The following is a 17,808-nucleotide window of genomic DNA, read 5'->3' as shown; positions in this document are numbered from 1 at the left end:
ACCTCGCGGAAGGTGTCGATTCTCCGTACAGAGAGTCTCAAAGCCCGTCTTTTTCCTGGATAGTAGTTGCTTTCCCTGGAGGGAGCTATGGTAGTGTTGGATCTGATGGTATCGGAAACGGGCTAGCCCCGTTGGAGGTGTTAAGGAGGTTAGCGTCTCGAAAGGTTTCAGGTGTGTGTCTTCACACCAGTCTCCAAGCCATGGGGCGTTCGGGTTGCCTAGGCCTGTGATGTCCCCTGGGGCCAGACCTCCGGCAATCTCTGGATTGTAGATCACTGGGGTCAGCGGATTGGGGTTGGTGGTGAGGTCGAGCTTGTAACGTAGAGTCGCCCAGATCTGCAGTGTAGCTCCAATGAGTGGGTGAGACCTGATTTCTTTAGTCTGTGCGGGTTTTGGCAACCAGGTAATCCAGGGCAGGCGCTCTTTGGAAGCAGCTCGCTCTAGACTAACCCATTGTTTATCTGAGTCCTGCACGTGCCATTCTATCACCCTGAGGAGGTGAGCTGCCTGGTAGTATGTTTGGACCGAGGGAAGTGCCACTCCACCCTGGCGTTTTGGTCTAGTCAGGTGCGTGTGTCGGAGTCTGGCTGCTCCTGAAGCCCAGACGAAGCGATTGATGACCGTGGACATCTCGTTGAAGAAGGTTTTGGGGATTTTGATGGGGATCGTCTGAAACAAGTACAGGAGGCGCGGTAGGAGGTTCATCTTCACCGCGTTTATCCTCCCGAACCATGAAATACAGGATCCCCCCCATCTTTTCATGTCCGCGGCCAGTGTCCGTAGGAGGGGGAGAAAGTTTTCCGTGAACATCTTTGCTAGGTCGCTCATCAGCCAGATGCCGAGGTATTTAATGCGTTGCGTGCACCAACGAAATGAGAAGTTTGCCTTTAGATGGGTTGTTAGGCCGGGGGGGAGCCCCAAGGGCAGAGCCTCGGATTTCTCCGTATTCAGGCGTAAGTTGGAGAGTGCTCCATACGTTCGAAAGGACCGTAGTAGATTGGGGAGCGAGACTATCGGGTTGCCGATAAAGAAGAGTAAGTCATCCGCATAAGCGGCCACTTTGTGTTCCGATTTGGCTACCTGTATTCCCGTAATACCCCCATCCCGTCTGACCGCCGCCAGAAAGGGCTCTAGCGTGAGGGCAAACAGGAGGGGGGACAGGGGGCACCCTTGTCGCGTGCCGTTGCTGATGGGGAAAGCGGGGGATAGTGCTCCGTTAATCCGCAGGCGGGCCTTCGGTGACGTATATAGGGCTGCTATCCAAGTTCTGATGTTGGGGCCGAAACCCATAGCCTGGAGGGTTTCTTCCATGAATTGCCAGTCGACTCTGTCAAAAGCCTTCTCGGCGTCGGTGGAGAGCAGGAGGCCCCCTCGGGAGGTGGTTTTAGCGGAATGGATGATATTGAGGGCTCTGGTCGTATTATCTTTCGCCTCACGTCCTGGGATGAAGCCAGTTTGGTCCGGGTGCACCAGTTCCGGTGCAACCTCCCCTACTCGTCGGGCCAGGATCTTCGTAAAAAGCTTAAGGTCCGCATTAAGGAGGGAGATAGGTCGATAGCTGGCGCAGGATGTAGGGTCCTTACCCTCTTTGGGGACCACCGCTACTGTGGCCATCAATGTATCCTCTGGGAACCTCCCACCATCCAGCAACGAATTAAGGCTTGTCAGTAGTTCGGGCATGAGCAACTCTTCGAATGTCCGCAGATATCTCACTGGGAAGCCGTCGGGACCCGGCGCCTTGTTCGCTTTTGCTGCCTTAAGGGCTCCTTTGAGCTCCTCTAGGGTGATGGGGGCGTCCAGGTCCTCAGCCTGGGTCCGCGTGAGTCTCTGGGTGAGGTGCTGTTCCAGGTATTCCCGAATGTCGGCACGTCTCCGAAGTTTCGCCTCTGCTCCTTCCTCCTTCGGTAGGTTGTATAGTTTCGCATAGAACTCTCCAAATTCTTCCATGATGGCTTGTGGCCTCCGTTCAGGGGGCGAATTAGCCTTTTGCAGGAGAGTAATGCGGGACTGTCTCCTTTTCTTGCGGAGCATGTGAGCCAAAAGGCGACCGCATTTGTTCGAGTTCTCATAGAAGAATCTCCGGGATTTGCGGAGTGTGTGTGTCAGGTTCCTGGACAGGAGGGAGCGTAGGTTCCTCCTCGCCTCTAGCAGGGGGCGGAGGTTGTCTTCGGTCGGATCAGCTCTGTGTGCCAGTTCCAGCTGCGCTGTTTGTTTGTGTAGGTCCTTCAGTGCGTGATTTTGGTCCCGTTTGCGTCTTGTGCATGTCCTAATAAAGTGGCCTCGGAGGACACATTTGTGGGCTTCCCATCGAACTTGTGGGGAGGTGTCCGTGGCCGGGTTCTCTAGGAAGTAGCGTCGGATGACCTCTCTCGTGTCTGTGCACACAACTGTATCTCCAAGCACCTGTTCATTTAGTCTCCATTGCCTGTCACTTGGTTTAAATAAGGGAGAGCGCAGCGTGGCTAGTACCGGGGCATGGTCTGACCAGACGGTCGTCTGGATGTCGCAGGTCAGAAGGAGGTGTAGGTATTCCTGAGCAATCAGGATATAGTCCAGGCGGCTGTAACCGTGGTGGACCTGCGAGTAAAACGAGTAGTCTCTGTCTTCCGGGTGGAGCACTCTCCAAGCGTCAGCCAAACCCGAATCACGCAGGGCCTTCCCTACCGTCCGGACACAGAGACCGGAGTGCGAGCTACACCCTCTAGAGGTGTCGAGACGTGGGTCTAATGGGACATTAGTGTCCCCAGCTATTATGAGTAGTCCCTCTCGGAACCTGTCTAGGAGTTGGAGGGTCCTTGATAAAAATCGGTGTTGTCCCGTGTTCGGGGCGTATATCGTGGCCAGTGTATATTTCTTATCGGCAATTGTGCCTTTTAGGAATAAGTAGCGCCCGTTCGGATCTATTTTCGTATCCAGGCAGCAAAACGGGATGTGTTGGGAGATTAGAATTGCCACACCTGCTCTCTTAGCTGACTGGTGGTTTGCGAAGTACCCAGTTGGGAACCTCGAGTCCCTCAGGGGGGGGGGAGCAGCACCTTTAAAGTGGGTCTCCTGGAGGAACGCTATGGAGGCCCGAGCCGTCCACAGGGACCGGAGCAAATGAGACCTCCTTTCCGGGGTGTTAAGGCCCCTCACATTGTTGGTCCAGAGGCGCAGAGGGGCCGGGCCGAAACCCCCACCAGGGCTCCCCGCCATAGCCGACAAGGGGGGGGGGGGGGGTGGGTTCGGAGAGTGGGAGGGAGGGAGGAGTGCAGTCAGGGGGGGGGGGGGGAAGGGTAGGGCAACTGTCAGGGGGGGGGGTGTGGGTGGTCAGTGAGGTAGGGAGAGAGGTCAGGAGATAGCGGTTTTACCGCTATCAAAAGTGAATGGACTTGACTGTGTGGAAGGCGTCCGACAGGTCTGAGTCCCCAAGCCCTTTAAGTGACTCAGTCGCCCGCGGTCCTCCCGTCTGTAACCCGCAGTCTGTCCTCGGGGTCGTGAACAGAAACCGTACAGGTATACTCAATGCAATCAGTGTAAATGTGGTACAGTGTGATAACAGATAAGAGAGATTTAGTGTGTCGTATACTACAACGTCCGGCCCTCGGCCGGTCTGATTTGAGCAAAACTATGGTTAAGGTCTAGGTACTTCTCTGGGTTCGGTTAATATTTTACAGTGCAGGGGGCTTAAATCAAGGCTAACGGACTGATCTTCAAACCCCATCCCCCCGGGCCGCGAGGCACACCATATGTTACTGGGCCTATTGCTATTATTTACACACATTCAATTCCCCTACCCATGCCACCCCAAAAGCAACTTTCAAGTTGGGTCGTTTTAGCCAGTTCACCCGAGTCCCATCCGGGTGGTATTGTCCGGAAACCGGTCCCCCACCCAAATCCCAGGGAGGGGCTGACGCTTGGTAAATACGCTGACCCAAAGTTATCAATGGGGGGGGGGGGGGGTGAGGTGGGGAGCGTAGTTACTGGATAGCGTCCCAAGTGCATGGCGATGTCGACCAGCGCGGGGGGGGGGGGGGGGCAGCAGCAGAGTCACCTTAGGCCAGTGTCCGAGGTTCAGGCCCCCCTCCCAACCTATCCACTACTGCCCACTATGGTCAACCTCGATGCCCATCCCAGGTACCTCAGTTGTAGATCTCTTCTGGGTCACTCTTCAGATCCCGTCGGGCCTCCAATCATCCGAGCCGGGGGGTCTCGTTCTCTCCTCGCGTCTGGCGGTGGGCTGCCCGTACCTCGTCTCCGGTTGGGTGCCAATGGTGTCTCTAGGAGCCAGTTACGGGTGCGTATGAAGGGTATGTGTAACGCACGTAGAGTGGGGGCCACGTCGTCCGGCCATCTGATGTGTAGCCAGGTATTGCCCTGTCGAATCTGTAGGCTGAACGGGAAGCCCCAGCGGTAGGGCACATTTTTCTCCCGTAGTATGGCAGTTATGGGCCGTAGTGCTCTCCTAGCGTCTAAGGTCAGGCTGGAGAGGTCCTGGAACAGCGCCACGTTTGCGCCCTGGAACGATATGGAGTCTGAGCCCCTGGTGGCCGCCATTAGTGCGTCTTTCAGGCTATAGGCGTGTAGGCAGCATAGCACATCTCTGGGCTTCCCATCTTGCCTCGTGGGGCCCAGGGCTCTGTGGATCCTGTCGAATTGGATGGTCTCTGGGCAGTTGCGGCCTAGGATCTGCCTAAACAGGGTCTGTACCGTCTCAGACAGCGGGGTTGAGTCTGGTTCAGGTAGGCCTCGGATGCGGATGTTCTGGCGGCGGCTCCGGTTCTCTAAGTCCTCCACCTGCCGCCTCAGAGTGAGTAAGAGGTTGCCTTGTCTTGTGGCGGCAACCTCAGCAGACCTGTGTTGGGACCGGCTCGCCTCCGCTTCAGTCTCAAGGGCCTCCACTCTCACCTCTACCGCCGTCAGCTCGGTGCGCATGGAGGCGATCTCTTCTCGCATTGCTGCGCGAAACTCTTTCAGCATCCCGGTAGAGTCTGCTTTAGTGAGCATGCTGGACGAGATCCGTGAGAGTTCTTGCCGGATCAGTGTCAGCGCATCCGCCTGTTCCCCATCTTCGGATGGGGCTCCCGCGCTTTCTGCATCGGGGGAAGCCGACGCCATCTTTGTAGTAGGCCCGGCGGAGCGAGAGTCCGACGGTGTGGACACAAAATCGTCTAAGGTACCTCTACTGTTCCTCGGGGAACCGGTGTGGGGGGTACCCAGGAGTAGGTGCCTCTTTGTACGGACCATTTAGGGGTCTTTTGCAGGCTTTGGTAGCTGTAAGTATAGGCCGAGGGCACGGAGCTCGGAGACTACACGTCTGCTCTCATGCACGGTCCGGCCACGCCCCATATCATTACATTCTAAGTGTATTTTGATATAAATATATATATATCAATATCAAAATACTGTTAGAATAAAACTGAATATATATATATAATTTTTTTTTTAATTATTACAAATTATTTTTATTTTTTGTTATTTATTTTTATTAACATATTATTTGTATTTTATAATAATATATATATACCATATATATAGTTATTATATATATTGTATATATTCGTGTGTAATTTAAATATAAGTGTATTTTTATATTAATATACGTATATATAAATATAAAAATACACTTAGTGTGACATTATATATATGATACATATACATATATTATATATAGATATAATACATGTATATATATCATATATATATATATATACACATATTATAATTTTTTTTACACTGATTGTTTTTTTTTTTACTTTATTTTATGATTTTACACTTGCAGGGAGACTGCCTGTCAGCACAGACAGTCCCCCTGCAGGCAGATACAAAGACCCCTATTGCAGTCATGTGATCGAGTGATCACATGGCCGTGGGGTCCTGATCTGCCGAGGGGGGACTGCCCGGGCAGACAGGCAGTCCCCCTGGACCGGGAGGAGAGCTGATCGCCGCCGTGGGACCGACGGCGATCAGGTAAGTAGCCCAAAACCGTTATGACGGTTCAGGACCGTCAGCGGTCCAAACGCACGTTTTACCGCTGACGGTCCTGAACCGTCAGCGGTCCTGAAGGGGTTAATATTTCTGCCTAAACTAATCCAAATAGGTAAAAATAATCAAAATAAATAATAAATGATTTCCACTCCCTCCTGTGTAGTAATAAACTTTTTTTTTTTTTTTTAAACAAACCTTTCTTTTTATTGTGAATGTTAAATACAACACATATGCCAACATAGTTTCAGCTACAGGAAGTTTGTCATGGAACAGATAGAGTCAAGAGTGTACATGAAGCATTCACATTCACTTTTTTTTCCCCCAAGTTTGCCAAGTATAACATAGTTATGGATAATTCTCAGACAGTATAGTTGTATCAAAAGGTCATTAGGATCAGCAACATCTGCCTCCAACTTTAGTCATTTGAAGAGGAGTAAGTGGTGACCAGGGAAAAAGATTAATAAAGGAGAAGGATACCTCCATTGCTCTTGAACAGAGAATAGTTTTTTTTTTTTATTCTTTATTTTTCATGTGCAAATAGTAACAGATATGCCTGAACTGCCACAACAGCTGTTTCAAGCGCAATAACAACATTCAACTTTGGTCAATAATATGGCTTTGTTTAGACTGCATAATTTTATATTTAATTAAGTAGTGTTGTTTCTGGAGGCATTCAAGAAGTGGTGGCAAGGCGTAGGTCGTGTAGTGAGCGATGGTTTAGTTGCGTAATGTTGTGTGTGTGTCTCTTATTTGCTGGTGTTTGCCTTGGCTAGTTGTCTCAAGGAAACATGGCATTCCCGGCACCCGATGTGTGTGGTCGTAGAGAGTCGGGTGGTTTGTGGCCTGCCATGTGGGTTTGGTAGCCCCTGTGACCCGGGGGAGGGGAGGGAGGTATGAGCAAGAGTAAGTGGACGGGCTTTGGATGGGCCAGTCTCGGTCGGGCTGCCCTGTGGTTGCGAGTGTAACTGCTGTAGTTGGGCTTTTTGGTATTTTGTTTGCAGGTGTGTAATATGGGGTGTGCCCTGAAATTTGAGCCCCCTGGCATCTAATATCGCGTGTGTAAGGTAACAATATATACCAGACGTTTATGAAACAGGTAATTGGGGCATCTTCAACTGTGAAGTTCGCAGTAGTCCTTTACAGGGGCCTTAGAGGCCAGTCCTGGGTTGGGTTTCGCCTTTGGGTGGGGAGGGTAACAACAATGAACCAGGTTGTCGCCTGTGGTGTATTGTCCTGCAGTAGGGGAGTTTTGATCTGCCCTCAGGTGGTGGGTGCTGCGAGTGCGGCTTTCCCCTTTCCCCGTGGGATGAAGGGGACAGTCTTCGCCGGGTCCCATCTCGGTGCTGCCGCTGTTTGTTCAGGTGCAGCTGTGGTTGACAGCCCCTCCGTGAGTAAGCCCAGTTGAGGCAGCAAGGCGGTTGCTTCCTGGATGTCTGAATGGTGTAGGTCTGGTTGTCATGTTGGATTCGTAGCATGCGCGGTGTGCGCCAGCGGTAGGTAATTTGCTTCCCCCGCAGCAGTGAGGTGAGGGGTTGTAGGGACCTGCGCCATTGTAGGATCTCCCCTGACAGGTCCGCATAGAAGGCTAGTGTCATGTCTTCAAAAGGTGTAGGTGGTGGATCCCTTCAGGGCTGCCAGTACCGCCATCTTGTCTGTCGGGCTTTTATATCTCACCACTAGGTCTCGGGGGGGCCGCCTCAGGAGCTCTCCGGGGATCCAGAAGGCTGCCTCAAAGCCAATGTTCCTGGCTTGTTTAGGTGTCAGCAGAGCTCCCGAGTGCCATCTCAAGAGGTGAGGGATTTCTTCTGCTGAGATATCCACCGGAATTCCGCGTATCTTTAAATTGTTGCGGCGCCTGGCATCCTCCATTGCCACGAAGCGCTGGTCGGTTTTGGCCTGCTTGTGTTTGCCGTGTGGAGGTAGCTTCGGCCGCGTCGATGCGGCTCACCAGGCCCTCGAGGTCTGTGCGTAGCTGTGCGACGTCCGCCTGGAGAGTTTTCTGCAGGTCTCCTAGGAGAGTCTTCAATAGCGTTGCCGTGACTGGTTCTGCTGCCGCTGGGCTTGGTGTCGGTTGTTGGGGTCTCTCTGGAGGTAAGCTGATAGTGGCGTCCTCCGGATAGAAATCCTCAGAGGAGTCGGAAAAATCTTCGAGGTCGGCGGCCATCTTGGGGCCGTAGGCACCCTGCGCCTGGTGGAAGAGATCTCGTATGCTGGTCCCCTGTGCGGGTCGAATTGGTTTTTGTTTTTTTGTCTTCCTCCCCATTGCCGTTCTGGGTCGCCTTGGTGTTATTTTTAGGGGTTCGGTGGCCGATATTCGTTGGGTTACACTGGGTATCCACGGAGCCCATCCACCCTGCGTCTGCTCTGATCGGCTGCCAGACTCCGCCCCTCTTGAACAGAGAATTTAATGTGCCAGACACTATGATTAGAAGGCGTACATTGGAAAGATCATGACTAGGTACAGTGCCATCCAAAGGGGGAGTTACATTTCCTTGTGTTGGGAAATGGGTCGGGCATTTAGTATTGAGATGCGGCCCATAGACTTTGGACAGACCCGGCTTAGATATATTATAAAATCAATGTAGGTTTAACCTGAAACTTGAAATAAAGCATCAATAGCTTATTTAATCAATTTTATATGTTGTCTGGTCACTTGTTCATTATCCCACAAAATGAGTGGCATAGACAAAGTCCATATTGCTGGGCATTACTTTGTATTAAGAGCTATTTCTTGAAGTGTGGCACAGGCCTTTCTTTTGTTTTCTATATTTCCCATTGGATGTGTATAGGTTTGTTGGATTTTTTTATATGGGACTTGCAGCATCCCGTTTCCGCCCCCCTCCCTTTTTTAATGTCCCAAAAGTTTTTGTTTTTTTTACAAGATAAAGGCTTCTTTAAGGAGTTTGAATGTTTTTTTTTTTGTTTCTTTTATTGCTCGCTCCACTTTTTAACATTTTTGTTAAAATAAATATTAGGTTTACTATTGCATTTATGTTTGAAGTTTTGCACTTAAACTAGGCAGGTATGATGTCAAGGACATACATATAGCAAGATTGCAAAGCATTGTCTCCAAAACAGAGCTCAGGGCAACTTGATTTACTGTTCGTATTCAAAATGTCTTAATTACTTTTAAAGACAATTATTCTCTATGGCTTTAAGTGTTTAGTATACGTTACCCATCTAGCACATTTACTATCCCTATCCCTGCAGCCACTTCCCTGCCAATTCCCTCCGCGCCAGGACATCTACTGCAATCTCCACCTTTTTTTGTTGTTGCTGTGCATGAAAGGTACGGAAATGCTGGTAATGCCACAACAGAAGATATACTGGCAACTCAAAGTGAACAGTAGTATGGCATGAGAAAAGACTGCGTTTCTTATATAGTAAACCTTGCTTGTAATAAACTTTGCGTGTTTTATATAAGAAAGAGAAAACAAGATAAGGGCCATGCCTGTAGATTATAGTTGGCTAACCCCTTAAGGACACATGACATGTGTGACATGTCATGATTCCCTTTTATTCCAGAAGTTTGGTCCTTAAGGGGTTAATCTGAGACATGCACTGGTCTTACCACCACCTCTTTTTAACCCCTTAAATGTATTTCCTTTTGCCCATAATATGCAAACTAACCTTCCAAATGCAGTGTTGTGTTCTGGATCTTGCAACAATTCCACTGGAGCACACAAAGACACAAAGAATATAGTTACAAATGAAAACAATACCAGTGTATGTTGGCACTCAAGGCTGTAACTGGGTGCAGGTATCGAGGTTACCCACCTAATAACCTCAAGGCAAAATCTACAAAAAACAAAATATTGATACCACACTCCAAATGTGATGCTGAGAAAAAGTATTTAAATACTATGCAAGTTAATTAGTGCATCACTTCAATCAAAAAAAAAAAAGAAGAAAGAATTGATATGTACAAAGACATTTACATAAAGATTGCTGACTGCATTCTGTACACTGATTAAATATAAAAGATTTAGCCAATATTTGTAAATCAGATGAAAAAAAAATTCATTAAGTTAAATCATTGTATAAATTCATTCAAAAATTACATATATAGTGCATACAGAGATTATTGCAAGTGGATAATTCATATGTCCTGTAAACTGTCTGCCTAAAGAACTGTTTAGTAAATATGTTTAAGAGACCAGATACCAAAGTCCACACTGTAATTGTGTATGATGCACTTGCAGTGCCAGCCAATAGAGTTATGGAAATTCTAAAAAAATAAAAAATTAGAAAGAAAAAAAGACTCAAATTCCTTTTACCGTATATACTCGAGTATAAGCCGACCCGAATATAAGCCGAGGCCCCTAATTTTACCCCCAAAAATTGGGAAAACGTATTGACTCGAGTATAAGACTAGGGTGGGAAATGAAGCAGCTACTGGTAAATTTCTAAATAAAATTAGATCCTAAAAAAATTATATTAACTGAATATTTATTTACAGCGTGTGTATATAATGAATGCAGTGTGTATATGAATGCAGTGTGTGTATGCAGTGTGTATGAGTGCAGTGTGTATATAATGAATGCAGTGCAGTGTGTGTATATGAGTGCAGTGTGTGTATATGAGTGCAGTGTGTGTATATGAGTGCAGTGTGTGTATATGAGTGCAGTGTGTGTATATGAGTGCAGTGTGTGTATATGAGTGCAGTGTGTGTATATGAGTGCAGTGTGTGTATATGAGTGCAGTGTGTGTATATGAGTGCAGTGTGTGTATATGAGTGCAGTGTGTGTATATGAGTGCAGTGTGTATATGAGTGCAGTGTGTATATGAGTGCAGTGTGTATATAATGAATGATGAATGCAGTGTGTGTGTATGAGTGCAGTGTGTATGTAGTGTGTGTATAATGAATGCAGTGCAGTGTGTGTGTATGAGTGCAGTGTGTATGTAGTGTGTGTATAATGAATGCAGTGCAGTGTGTGTGTATGAGTGCAGTGTGTATGTAGTGTGTGTATAATGAATGCAGTGCAGTGTGTGTGTATGAGTGCAGTGTGTATATAATGAATGCAGTGCAGTGTGTGTGTGTGTGTGTGTGTGTGTGTGTGTGTGTGTGTGTGTGTGCAGAGCATTGGTGGGGGTTGGGCATTTTATTAATTATTATTTAATTATTATCTTAATATTTTTTTTTGTTATTTTTTTTAGGTAATTATTTTTTATTTTATTATTAATTGTATTATTTTTTTTGTTATTATTTTAATATTTTTTTTTCTTATTATTTGTTTTATTAATATTTTTATTTTTTCGTCCCCCCTCCCTGCCTGTTAGCTGGCCAGGGAGGGGGGCTCTCACTCCCTGGTGGTCCAGTGGATGGGCTGTAGGAGGGGGGCTGGCAGGAAGCTGTAACTTACCTTCACCGCAGCCCCTGTCAGCTCCCTTCTCTCTCCTCCGTCCGTGCAGCTCCCAGGTCAGCTTCCTCTGCAACTCTCGCGGCCGCGCGGAGCGTTGCCACGGTAACCCGTGGCAACGCTCTGACCCCGCGGCTCTCGCGAGAGTTGCAGAGGAAGCCGACCTGGGAGCTGCACGGACGGAGGAGAGAGAAGGGAGCTGACAGGAGCTGCTGTGAAGGTAAGTTACAGCTCTGCCAGCCCCCCTCTCCCCCCAGTCTGTATTATGGCAATGAAAATTGCCATAATACAGACACTCACTCGAGTATAAGACGAGTGGGAGTTTTTCAGCACAAAAAATGTGCTGAAAAACTCGTCTTATACTCGAGTATATACGGTAAGTACTCAAATGTCTGTACAAAAGAAAAAAAAAAAAGTATAGATGATAATGGTTGGATCTCACCATTACCCAGAAGGGTACTGGGAATACTTGGATCCAATACAGGTGGAGGCTGGGAGATGTCAGGTTTTTGTTGCCATGATCCCCATTATGGTCGCCTTGCAGAAATGTGTGCGTCTGATCTGTCGAAAAGATAGCTGGTTGGAGGGATCGTGAGAAGAGCAGTGCTGCTTGGAATAAACGCTGTACCCTGCAAGAGAACCCAGCGTTTATCTCTGTATGCACTATATATGTATTTTTTTAATGAATCTATACAATGATTTCATTTAAAATTATTTTTTTTCTTCTGATTTACAATTATTGGCTAGATCTTTTATATATAAATCAGTGTACAGAATGCAGTCAGCAATCTTTATCTAAATATCTTTGTACATATCAAATATTTTTTTTGGATTGAAGTGATGCACTAATTACCTTGCATAGTATATAAATTAAATACTTTTTCTCAGCATCAGTTACAAATGACAGCTGTACTATGGTTCTCTGCAAATTCTGCAATTGGTTCAATGACAACTACGCCTCTTTCACATGTGCTTACAGTTTATATACGATGACTTGAATAAATAGAAATCTAACAAATAAAATTTTGAGGGGAAAATAAACATCATACAAATAATTTTTTTCCACCTGATTTTAGGTCAACTGAATTACTGTAATATATATTAGATAAAAAAATAGCTAAATAATTACCATGTAGGATATCTGAACCCTTAAATGGCTGTATTCCTTGCACATTCTGGCTAGTTTTCAAATCTTTGACTACAAGACAAGAGTACAAATCTTTGGTTAATTGGTAGGTAAAATCAAATGCAAAAAAACTGTATTGCTTTAATCCCTTAAGGACACATGACATGTGTGACATGTCATGATTCCCTTTTATTCCAGAAGTTTGGTCCTTAAGGGGTTAAAAGAAATATACAACCAGTCTACAAAAAAAAAAATTTCACTGCAACATCACTAACATTATTTGGCATTGATCTAAATTATCAAACCCTTTGGAGCCATACCAATAGGTTCAACTGGGTCTGCTGTTTTGGTTAAAGGAGCAATACCGTTTGCTCTGCTATAAAAAGCCATTCCAAATACCTGTAATTCTATAAACTGCTGTAAATAAATGTAACAATTTAAACATCTGCAATTTTTTTCTCTACGCATTCCTTTGTGGTGCCCAGAGAACACTTTAAAGCAAAATGGTCAACAGCGAGACTTCTATTTTGGGGATGATGTGGTACTGAACAAGAAACAGCTGCGGAGGAGAGTGTGATGTCATTGCTTACCGCCGCACACTCCAGCTTTAATAGGATTTACCACAGTGAGGAATGAGTGACAGTTCTCCTTTAGCTTTTCAACTTACATAGATAGCCTTTAGAACAAAGGCCCATGTGAAAAAGCAGATTTTTATTTTGGCAAAAAAACACAAACATAAACCCACACATATACATTTGAATTTTTTTTTTTATAAAATGAATCAGATATTAAAATGTTGTTGCTCTGTTAATCTGATTTGTACGACCAAGTGAAATGATTTGTTACAATGCATATATTACATTTTGTAGACTTACCTTTGCTTAGCAGAATGGCGTGACCCGTATCAATACTAGTTAAGACACCCTCGTACATCCCAAAATAGGTTGTAAGTTGAATTGTTCTACCAATAATTCTGTTCCAAAATTTTTCATTGAGGTTCACAGCTTCCCTCAGCCACCTGTAATTTCACAAAGTGTATAATATTTAAGATATCACCTGTTTAGTGAAGTTAAAGGACCACTCTAGGCACCCAGACCACTTCAGCTTAATGAAGTGGTCTGGGTGCCAGGTCCAGCTAGGGTTAACCCATTTTTTTATAAACATAGCAGTTTCAGAGAAACTGCTATGTTTATAAATGGGTTAAGCCTTTCCCCAAAGCCTCTAGCGGCTGTCTCATTGACAGCCGCTAGAGGCGCTTGCGTAATTCTCACTGTGAAAATCACAGTGAGAGCACGCAAGCGTCCATAGGAAAGCATTGATAATGCTTTCCTATGCGACCGGCTGAATGCGCGCGCAGCTCTTGCCGGGGCGGAACGGAGGAGGATCGGGCACCCTCAGGGTGATGTAGAATTATTAAAAAAATCTTATTGTATATATATTGAATTGCTGCTCTAACTCTGTATTAACCTGATACTGTGACAAATCCTCCATTTTGTCCTCATAACCTGACTTCTTCATATGAAAACTACATTACATGACAGTATTTCTCAGCACATCTAATACAATAGACAAAGACTGTATTCTCCATAAGGATATGACTAACCCAGGAACTGTTGAATTTCCCCTAACTCGCAACATAGTATAATTTAAAGGCCATGAGAACACAGTAGTAATGAAATGTTCTATTCATAAGAGACCTTGCACCTAACCACGAGATTTGACATCACCGACCGAGTAAAATGACGCTCAAGACCCCTTGTCCCCCACCCGTGTCCGAAAAAGTACCACCTCTTGGTGGGTGGACACGGAACTAACCACTTAGCTTTTGATCCAATTAATTATATTGATAGGTGGACACTAACCCAGACACTTAACAATTAATCCAATTAATGATGTTTATTCACTGTTATCTTGATAACCAATGATGACGAAAATGTCTCTTAAAAGGGCCTGCGCGCCCGCTGATTCTGCACTTGCCAATAAATTTCCTCGAAGTTATTTTAACCTGAACTCCGTGTGTCAGACTGAATTACTTCAGCGTATATACGCAATTCAATTCTCTTTAATTTGGACAGGAACAGATAGACACTTAAACATTTTGGTTTACTGAAAAAGTACCATAACAACTTTGGCGCCCGAACAGGGACTCCGGGCTATGTCTGGCCGGTGAGCCGTCCTAAGGAAGACAAGGGTGGACGGAGGAATCCAGGGGGAAGGAAGGGAGACTGATCACCTCCAAGTACACGGTAGAGACTTCTGCAGAGCCACCGGTATGTTCCGGCCCCTTTGATTGACCCGTCCACGTGTCTGTGACTGCTTCCCGGGAGGACATCAAAGACAGGTAATATCTTGCCCGGAGTCTTATTACCCATTTGTTACCTGCATTTAGTCTATCTGTTGCCTGGGTGTGTCTAGTTTGGTTGCCCGGGCTGAATGTTTATTTGTTTCCCCTTTTTGGGATAAAGGGGGGGGGTGGACCAGTGGTAGTTCTGCTTGAGGGTCCTGTGTTTGTCTGTTTTCCCCTTTTGGGATAAAGGGGGGGGTGGACCCGGGGGATTTGCCTGGAGTCCTGTTGCCTGTTTTACTCCTTTTAGGAGCCACGTGTTTGTGGCTGTAGGGAAAAAGGGGGGTTGACCTGTGGATGTGTTCCTGGGGGTCTTCTTTGCCTGTTTACTTCTTTTAGGAGCCTCGTGGCTGTGGCTGTAAGGAAAAAGAAGTTTGTGGAATTGTGGGATCTGTGTAGAATCATAGTTTCCTGTGATCCAATTTTGTGTCACTTTGATAGCCTAGCTAGCTTCACTGTGCACTTTCGGACCATCCAGCTCTAGTTGAGTTGGGGACGTCCTGACCCGGACCATCCAGCTCTAGTTGAGTTGGGGACGTCCTGACCCGGACCCTTCGGCTCTAGTTGAGTTGAAGGTCCACTGATTATTTTAACTGTGGTAGGAGACTTAGCCTTGTGGCAGGGGACTCAGTTTCCTGGGGGGATTCAGGCAGGCATTGCTTGTTTTCCGCATCACGTGGTAGTGAGACTTATAGAGTGGGTTTTATAAGGGCACTACGGGAGTGAGGGTGGCGTGGCCACTTTAAGTGGACTGCTGTAACGAGGGAGGCTAGAAAGGATTTCGGACCGGTGTTAGCTGTTATCCTTGGCCGCTGGTAGTGAGACTTGAGGAAGTCATTCTCCGAGCGGGGACACTACGAGGTTGAGAAAGGTGACTTTGGAGTAAGCACATGTAGAAGGAAAGGGATTACTGTTGATTTCATTTGAACTGTGATGCATGCACTGTATTTCAACTGTACTGTTGTCTTGTTTGTTTAATGTGGAGTCATTTAAACTCCTGTATCTGTCTCTAAGGATTTTTTCTTCCCTTACTCTTTACCTTTTCTACACTTCCTGTACTATTATACTATCCACTCCCATTCCTCTTAATAGAGAAGTGATTGGTCACACACTTCTCACCTCGCTCCAATCCGTGTCTACCACCCCGGGTAGGCGGATTCAGTGACTAGTCTACGTTTTGGGAAGACGCACTTGAGAAAGACCCACGATTCTCAGGTGGCAGTCGAGCATTGTAGACGTTCCGGTTCAATTTTCCTTATCTTTCCCTATATCTGGGACGCTGGTGTAGGGGAGAAGGGATCATGGGGCAGGATTTAAGTAAGCCCAGTAAGGGCTGGTTAGCATGTGATTTAGTTGATGACAGAGAGGGTGAGGAGATGGTTAAAGGTGTTGAAAAGATTGCAAAAGTTTGTAAAATAGCTGTGCCGACATGTGGTAGATTACAACCAGAAAGTTGGCGTAGATTGTTGATGGAAAAGAAAGGCAAGCTTGCAAATTATGATTTATTAAAAACAGCTGAAGCATGGTACAGAGTAGCAAAGGCTATTCAGCAAGAAGGTTGGGTTGAAGAAGAAATAATTCACAAGGGTGTGAAAATGTTTGTGTATCATAATAATTGTGTTGCTGGGGCTCTTCCTCAGCCAGCGCCCCAAAATGGCGCCCGGGGGATGTCTATCCCAAAGATCCAGTCAGTAATGGGAGATTGCCAGCTGATTAATCCTCCCAATCCCCATCCCGTCACCTCTCCCGTTTGCCCGGTCCTAAATTCTGATGGATCCTACTTTTCCCCTTCTCCCTCCCTAACATTCCCATCATCCTCATCCATCCCCAAGCCACCTTCTGAGTCTAATGCTAACATCTCATCTGCCATTCCTTCCTCACACTTTGTCTCCGTAGATAATCCTACCCTCCCATCTGCATCTGCCCAGTGCACTAACCCCTCCTCTCCTGCCACTGTCAATCTTGCTGATCCCACTCCGGCTCCTCCTCCTTCAGGCACCTTTACTGACTCTTCCCCACCCTCTCCCTCGCCCGCCCCGACCACAGCCCAGTTTCCCACCCCCTCTGCTAATCCCTCCCCAACCTCACTGCCCACTCCAGGTTCCGCCCCAACTCCCACCCAAATGGCCTGGCCATACCCCTTCCCATACCCCTATCCTCACTGGCCATACCCCTTTCCCCAAGTCACTCCCCAGGTTCCGGTCATGCCCAGTCCGGTTCAGTCTGCCCCGGACGTGCCCACATCCAACATGGCCGCCACGTCTTCCCTTAACCCCAATGCAACTTCCTTCCCCGCCTCCAATATGGCGGCCCCCAGCCATTCAGCACCCCTGATGCCGGTGCTTCCCGGTGATTACCGGTCCCAAGGTTATGACCCAATGGCAACTCCCGCCTCCGGAGCTCCCTCCTATCCCCCGGCCCTGTCTCCTCAGGTGTTCCCCTCACGCAGAAGGTCCCAGATAATAGAGCTAGATGAGGAAGAGGATGACAGGCTGTCCCAGGGTTCAATGGAGGCTGCGAGAGCCCACCGTTCTATTGAAGATCCCTTCGGCCATCAGGGTCGGGGAGAACAGGCCCCTCCTAAATATGTCGCTTTTAACCCCACACAAGCTAGTGCTTTAATGAAATCTCTCCCTGACCCAGAGAAACAGCCTATGCCTTTTTACCGAGGGATAGTTCAGATACAAAAGACTTATTCCGCCGCCTGGCGTGACCTACTGAGCATTTGTGCTATTAAAGCAGGGGATGCATATTGGCCCAGCATGGCCCGCCACCTTAGTACAGATCTGCTTACAAGTGATGTTGATTATCCCTCCGGAGTAACCTTTTGCAATCAATTGAGAGATTGGGCTAAGGATAAACTTGCAGATCAAGCTGCTGGCCTTACTGATGTTGTGCAAGACAAAGGAGAATCAGTGGAAAGGTTTCATGCAAGATTATATCAAATGTTTACAGATTTGGGATTTGATCTCACTGACAAAATTCATTCACAAATGCTATCAGGTGCGTTT

The 17,808-nt window shown here is 47.0% G+C and overlaps 1 protein-coding gene across 1 annotated transcript in view; it reads right to left on the bottom strand.

Moving 5' to 3' along the window:
- LOC134566052 (piRNA biogenesis protein EXD1-like) overlaps positions 1-17,808 on the bottom strand; it is a 73,782-nt gene that overhangs the window by 44,643 nt on the left and 11,331 nt on the right. The window contains exons 2-4 of the mRNA XM_063425764.1: positions 13,329-13,471; positions 12,457-12,525; positions 9,598-9,640 (exon numbers count right to left, since the gene is read on the bottom strand). Of these exons, the coding sequence (XP_063281834.1) occupies positions 9,598-9,640; positions 12,457-12,525; positions 13,329-13,471 (255 nt within the window). The remainder of the gene's footprint in view (positions 1-9,597; positions 9,641-12,456; positions 12,526-13,328; positions 13,472-17,808) is intronic.

Source organism: Pelobates fuscus, chromosome 6 (genome assembly GCF_036172605.1).
Source record: "Pelobates fuscus isolate aPelFus1 chromosome 6, aPelFus1.pri, whole genome shotgun sequence".
NCBI lineage: Eukaryota > Metazoa > Chordata > Amphibia > Anura > Pelobatidae > Pelobates > Pelobates fuscus.
Note: the sequence above shows the minus strand (reverse complement) of the source record. Positions and strands in the feature narration are given on the sequence as shown.